General features: G+C 42.2%; 1 protein-coding gene across 1 annotated transcript in view; it reads right to left on the bottom strand.

Moving 5' to 3' along the window:
- LOC113814304 (A disintegrin and metalloproteinase with thrombospondin motifs like) overlaps positions 1–7,500 on the bottom strand; it is a gene marked incomplete in the record, with an annotated part of 254,087 nt that overhangs the window by 15,838 nt on the left and 230,749 nt on the right. The window contains 3 exon segments of the mRNA XM_070138901.1: positions 2,250–2,392; positions 2,785–2,914; positions 3,328–3,448. Coding sequence (XP_069995002.1) covers positions 2,250–2,392; positions 2,785–2,914; positions 3,328–3,448 — 394 coding nt within the window.

Genomic DNA, 7,500 nt, shown 5'->3' with positions numbered 1-7,500 from the left:
AAAAAGGAAATCCCTGTCAATAAGTTTCAATAGGTAGCTCCCAAGTTCCTTCTATTGTGTGTACATGAACTGAGCCCAGAGTGCCCGAAACCTGGGATGTGCGTCAGACAATCCTCCAATCCAGATCTCCGGTCCAATCCTTTGTGGCAGTGAGTCTGGCGTCAAGTTAGTCGTCTGGAATAATGGCAGACTTACCTCCAAGCGTGAGAGAAAGAAAACCGGGCAAAGCGCGCGTGTTTTCAGGGGTGACTCTAGTAAATCTACGGACTGAACTCTATCTACAACCAAAAGAACTCCCTGAAATTGGACCCTCCACCGTATGGGCGTGTATTGGCATACATGTGGTGGGATTATTAAGGGGGGTGTGTATGCACATATATAAGTGTATGTGTATGTGCACATGAAGGATGTACGCCCCCATTCGTGCAACGTACCGGCCGTGCCTGTTGTACACCTGCCACTCTTTCGTCGGCGACACAGATCGTACCTGGATTGGGATGTCGTGAGGTACAAAGGTTTAGTGAAAGGTTAAATACAAGGTTCATCTTCCCCACATAATGACAGTGCTTCCTGATCACTGCTGAACACGCTGCACTTAAGTATATAATACTAAAAATAAACAACTAAATTCTAAGGTAAGTACAAATGAGTTATTCCAACAGGGTAAAATATCTTATAGACTATTTGGTGATTACATTCATTCTCTCAGATCTGCTACCAAGTGAGCAAAGAAATCCTATTCGTAAATGAAGTTAATTTCCATAGGGAACACAACATTTCTCACTGGATAGTGGTAAAATCAGCCTCTGAGTCAAAGAGATAATAATTCCACGCGGAGAAATCCTTCCGCAAGCACTAGACACAGTCTCATCGCCGCTGGGCAGGGAGAGGGGCCGGAAACGAGGGAGGACAAGCACGCTTCGAGCGGTATCGAATCCCACTCGAGACTGTTCCGAGAGAGGATCCGAACCACCGGGACTGCACTCCTGGACAAATTCAAGGCTCCGGACATCCAGGATAGGTTTCGGAAGGCCCAGGGCTGCGTAGGACATTCCTCGATCTACCTTAATCCTCCTGGCGTCCTGCCTTTGCGACTGACTACACGTCTTGAAGGAGGATGTTAAGTTGCTAGTAAGTCTCTCATTTTTACTCTAATTGTCCTCCTCTCCTCCTTTCCTTGCGGCTTCGAACTCCGGCGTCGCGAATCCCGGGTCTCGAAGCTCGAACCACAAGCGAAAGCGAGAAAGAGAGTCATTGACAAGAGTGCGAATAACAGGAGAGATAGGAAGCGGGTCTGTTTAACAGTTTGACCTCTTTCTTGACCCGGATCTCTCTCACGCCCCTCGCTGCCCAGCTCAACGGCCTTAACGAGGCTGAGAGAAAGAGGGATTAGACGTGCCACATCAATTCATCAATGGGGGAGGAAGTTCATTCTTCAAGGGACAACATTCATTCATGAAAACTACTATGCAGAGGAATGATGCTTTTAACTTCTCTGTTCTTCAGTTAATGGCATTTCACTGATCTGGAGAAAACGAATTTCCTTTTGGCTACGAAACTTTTTAAAGGTATATAATGGGTAATTCCTGAAACATGGTATAATATGATAATAATGAAACTTATAAGTAATTCAATAAGGATTTAGCAAGAAATTTGGAACAGAAACTTGGAGGATTTCAGGATGAAAAGGAGAGTCACATACATACACAAATATATATATATATATATATATATATATATATATATATATATATATATATATATATATATTATATATATATATATATATATATATATATGTATGTATGTATATATGTATATATATACATATATATATACATATATATATACATATATGCATATATATATATATATATATATATATGTGTGTGTGTGTGTGTGTGTGTGTGTGTGTGTGTGTGTGTGTGTGTGTGAATAGAGATATAGATGTGTATATATGTATATACATACATATATATTTGCATATATATGTACAAATGTATATATATATATATATATATATATATATATATATATACAGAGAGGGGGGATGAGAGAGAGAGACAGACAGAGAAAGAGACAAAGAGGAAGGCACAGAAGCTTAAACAAACAACAAAGAGCCAACACACCTAACCCAACCCACCCACCCCCCACCCCCCCATCCCACCCCATCCCAACCCTCCCCCTTCCCCCCATCCCCCTCTTTCAGACCCCCCCCCCCGAACGAAGCAGCGAACACCCCCACGCACTTGGTGATGGCGACGGCGATGTCGTACGTGGGAAGACGACGCTCCTGGTACAGGTACTTCCCCATGTCTGTGAGGGCGCTGGCAGAGTCGATGGCGTCCCTCCCGACGCGGTTCCTCTCCAGGTAGGGCATGGCGTCGCGGCTCTGGGGGGAGGGGGGGAAGGGTTAGGGAGGGAGGGCGGGGGTGATGTGAATGGCTGTGATGAGGGAGGTTGTGATGATGATGATGGGTGATGGGTGATGGTGGTGATAGGAATAAGGATAATGGTGATGGTTCTAATAATAATAATAATAAAGATAATTGTAATAATGATATCAAGCTAATGAAAATATCAATGGAAACGATAAAATTGGTGCTCGTAATAAGGATGAAAAGGATAATAATAACAGTAATAACAACATTAATGATGATAATGATAACAATAACAACAATCACTATAATAATACAGCAGCATCAACAACAACTAATACAATAACAATCAAACTAACGTAAACAACTAAACAAGGAAGCAAACAAGAAAAACAAACAAACTCACTCTCGAAATAATTATCCCGGCGATGGACACCTTGACTCGGGGTCCCTTGAGCAGCTTGTAGCGCAGGTCGACTCCATTCCAGAAGGACACATAGTAGCTCTTGATTTGGCTGTTGTCCTGCCCGTGTAGACTGGAAGGGCAAGGCAATTAGTGTCATCAGTATGGGGGAATATAATAAACACCTTTATTGATCCAATTATGTCCTTTGTTTGTAAATCAAGGTGTTTGGTGATATTTCTATTTATTCTTTCTCACGAATTTTTGATATAAGGGAACAATTAGAAATATTCTTGTGTTCCTGTTTAAAAATTAAGTTATTGGGAGATAATTCATTTTATTCTCTCTCACGCATGTTGTTTCAAGGGAAGAAACAGAAACATTCTTGAAAGACAAAGTTCATATTTATCTAAGGGATAGCAATTCTAACGAAAGAAACAGATGAAAATACCCTAAATAAACAGCCTTATATCAACGCTCCCTCTTAAACCTAACCCAGGACCTTACGACCTTTAAATACACCTCAGGAAGCCAGAAATGACTCACAGGTAACCATCATAGTCGACCAGGACGAGGATCTCCGGGTAAATGATATAAGGGGCGCTGCGCTTACGGCGAGGGCGGGCGTCGGCGCTGCGGGCGGGGATGTGGTCCAACTCCATCATGGCTGCCGGGAGGAAGGAGAGGGACCGTGAGTATAATGTCGGAGGTCGAAGGTTTAAAAAAGTTTGTTTTCATTTCATTGTGGGATTTCGGAATTTTGTTTTCCTTTTTATATCTTTGGGGATTTGTTATGATTATTATTATTACTATGCTGGTTATAGATATCCCAGTGTTGGTGTTATAATTCCACTTTCTCATTTGTATTTTCATTTTCATTTTTTTTAGCATTTGCAAATCTCTCTCTTTTCTTATATTTGCATTTCATAGATTGGATTTGATGCTCATTTTTTCAGGTTTTATAATGACACGTTCTCATACGATAATAACAATGATTCGAGTTTTGTTTATGGTTACTCTAATATCATTTGATTTTGATTATCACTTTGAGAAAGAAGAGGGATATCAAACTATTTTTTAGTTATATACAAAATAAATCAAGGAGAAAATAAACGTTTATCGAACTGTGGTAAAGATAAATTCTATTTAAAAAGATTTCTAAAAAGTTGAAAATAAAGTAATGAAAAACAACACCAAAAAAATAATAAAAAATTGGGAGATGCAAAAATTAACCTGAACAGAAAAAAGTAGAAAAAAAATGACACAACAGAAAAATATATAATGAACACTAATCACCTCAAGTTTCTGACAGAAAACAAACATTCAAATCTAGGCTTTCTGTGGAATGCTAAACATCCCCGTCTTTCCTCCTGACTCGCGCCCAGCCACAAGTGTCCGCGTATTCGACCTCAACCCTTCTCTCTCTCTCTCTCTCTCTCTCTCTCTCTCTCTCTCTCTCTCTCTCTCTCTCTCTCTCTCTCTCTCTCTCTCTCTCTCTCTCTCTCTCTCTCCCTCCACGCACCTACCCATCCACCAATTCCTCCCTCCCTCTCCCTCCCTCCCTCCCTCCCTCCCTCTCTCTCTCTCTCTCTCTCTCTCTCTCTCTCTCCTTCCCTCCCTCTCCATCCCTCTCCCTCCCTCTCCCCCCTCTCCCTCTACCCTCTCTCTTTCTCCATCCCTCCCTCCCTCTCTTTCTCTCCCTCTCTCCCTCCCTCTCTCTCTCTCCCTCTCTCCCTCCCTCCCTCCCTCCCTCTCTCTTCATCCTTGCTCCCTCCACCCCTTCCTCGCCCCAGGGACGCTCTCGGACACACAGGACACCGTTGCGTGGAAATACCGGCCCTTACCCTGTCCTGGCGCTGCCCTCAACACACATACACACGCACAGACAGGGGTGCATACTTATGTATGCACCCCTGGCGTGTGTGTATGCACGCATACACACACGCCAACGCACGCACACATATGTAGGGCATACTGTCTGGTTTCCTGTGAGATTCAGACGTTAGGAAAGTTTGCCAAATATCATTCAGACACCTGTGTATGTTTGTGTCTGTGTATACATGTATATCTCTGTCTAAATATCTATGTGTATATATATGTATGTGTATGGATAGGAATATTGATATGTAGGTAGATGCATATACATATACGTGTATGTAAACAGGTAAACTAAAATCCTCACACACACACACACACATGCAAAAGAACATCTATATATATATATATATATATATATATATATATATATATATATATATATATATATATATATATATATACATATATATATATATATATATATATTGTCACAGACGCGGCGAGTCGTCTAGCGGAGTCCCAGACATTCCCAGAACCTCCTCGAAGTGTCTCGGGTCATCTTTCGTTTACGGCCGAGCGCCTTGTAATCTGGCAGCAACATCGGTCTATTGTTTGGTTTATTACTCGGATCCTCTGAACTCACTCTGGGAGTTCTCGCCTCGGCTCTCTTTCCCTCGGTCTTCTTGCCTTTCTCTGCTTTCTCTCTTTCTTACTCTCTTATTCTCTCTATATATATTTCTCTTTTTCTTTCTTTCTCTTTATCTTTTATCTTTATCTCTCTCTCTCTCTCTCTCTCTTTCTTTCTCTCTCTCACTCACTCCTCTCTCTCTCTCTCTCTCTCTCTCTCTCTCTCTCTCTCTCTCTCTCCCTCTCTCGCTCTCTTTATTTATTTCTGTTTTCCTCTCTTTCTCAATACATTTCATTCCATTTTTAGGGCTTTGTGTCTGTGTAATCGTGTAAGTCAGTCAGTCAGTCAACCAGCCAGCCAGCCAGCCAGTCAGTCAGTCAGTCAGTCAGTCAGTCAGTCAGTCAGTCAGTCAGTCAGTCAGTCAGTCAGTCAGTCAGTCAGTCCATTCATCCATCCATCCATCCATCTATCCATCTATCCACCCATCCATCTATCCACCCATCCATCTATCCAGTCAGCCAGCTAGTTAGTCAGTAACTGAGTGAGTGAGTGTGTGTGCACATGCGTACGTACCTGCCTGTGTCTTCATGTGCGTGTATGAACGGGCCGGAGGGCAAGGGTTCAGGAGGGTATCATGACAACATCACACCATCTCAAGTTCCTTTGCATTTTATGTCTTTATACAATCCTATTTTTCAAGAGCGTTATTTCCTACTCTTTTTTTTACTTTGTTTTGTTTTGGTTTGCGTTTTGGTCGTTTATGTTATGTTTATGCATTTTATAAACGTCTCTTGATAAGGTTTTTTGTATATTTATTTATTTATTTACGTATTTATCTATTTATCAGTCTATGTATTGGCTTATATGTTTGTCAAACGAGTGCTAAGGTCTCTAAGCAGGGGAAACACTAATCAGTTTTTGCTCCTGTAGTTCATTTCTCAACCCCTATTGTTCTACTTCTTGCCCCGTCCTTTTCTTCTCCGCTCTCTTTAATTCCTTTCATCACTTCCCAAGTCTCAAGTCCTATTTCTTCCTCCAATTCCAGAAGCAATAGCAGTCATCTTTCTCTCTCTAAACCCTTCCAGCCAATAGCAAAGCGTCTTTCTCTCAGTTGGCTATTTCTGACCAATAGGAAGCCTTCTTTCTCTCCGGTCTGCCTTGGTAGCCAATGACAGGTCACCTTTCGAGCTACCGTGACTTTGTAGCCAATGAGAGGCCTTCTTCTTTCGTCGCCGCGTCCGAGAGCCATCTTTCTATTATTTGGCAAAGGATACGATGAACCTTTTCCTTTATTTTATCCTTATTTGAAGCTAAGATTAGAATCATTATTATTATCATATTTATACACCTGCCCCGATTAGAATATATTCTTTATTTTAACTCATCATTTCCAACCCTTTCTATAACCCAATAATAAGAGATCTTTCTCCTATATGCCCTTCAGCAGCCAATGAAATTCCGCCTAACTTCCACCGGTATGACTCATCAGCCAATTAAAGGTCATGTTTTTTTTTTCTAGAAGCATTGGTAGCCTATTTCATTATAGCACTGGACATTATTCGATTATTCCCCCTTTCATTTTTTTTTTTTTTTTGGAAGAGTCGTTTAAATCCCTTGTAGATTTCGTTTTATTTATTCTCTCTCTCTCTCTCTCTCTCTCTCTCTCTCTCTCTCTCTCTCTCTCTCTCTCTCTCTCTCTCTCTCTCTCTCTCTCTCTCTCTCTCTCTCTACTTTTCTACCTTTCCAACTTTCTACCTCCCTACCTCTCTATCTCTCTACCTCTCTACCTCTCTACCTCTCTACCACTCTTTCTCTCTACCTTTCTACCTCCCTACCTCCCTACCTCTCCCTATCTCTCTACCTCTCTACCTCTTTACCATTCTACATCTCAACCTCTCTACTATTCTACCTCCCTACCATTCTACCTCCCTCCTTACCTCCCTCTCTCTCAACCTCTCTACCTCTCTACCACCCTCATCGGCCAATTATAAAACCGACTTATTTTCTGCCTCTCCCTTAATTCTCTTTCCCCTTAATCCATCCCGACTCGACCAACTTGTTCCATCCTTTCGCAATGTTGCTCCCTTCCCCCCTTCTCCCCCCCCCTTCGTCCCTCCTCTCCCCCCCGGTCTGATCTTTATGCAACACTGCCACCACCCCCCCTCTCTCCCTCCCTTCCCCTTCTCCCTCCCTCGCCCTCCCCTTCTCTCCCTTTCTCCCTTCTCTCCCTCTCCCCACCCTCTTTTCCTTCCTCTTCGTCTCTCTCTCTTTCC

This window comes from Penaeus vannamei, chromosome 25 (genome assembly GCF_042767895.1).
Source record: "Penaeus vannamei isolate JL-2024 chromosome 25, ASM4276789v1, whole genome shotgun sequence".
Classification (NCBI taxonomy): domain Eukaryota; kingdom Metazoa; phylum Arthropoda; class Malacostraca; order Decapoda; family Penaeidae; genus Penaeus; species Penaeus vannamei.
Note: the sequence above shows the minus strand (reverse complement) of the source record. Positions and strands in the feature narration are given on the sequence as shown.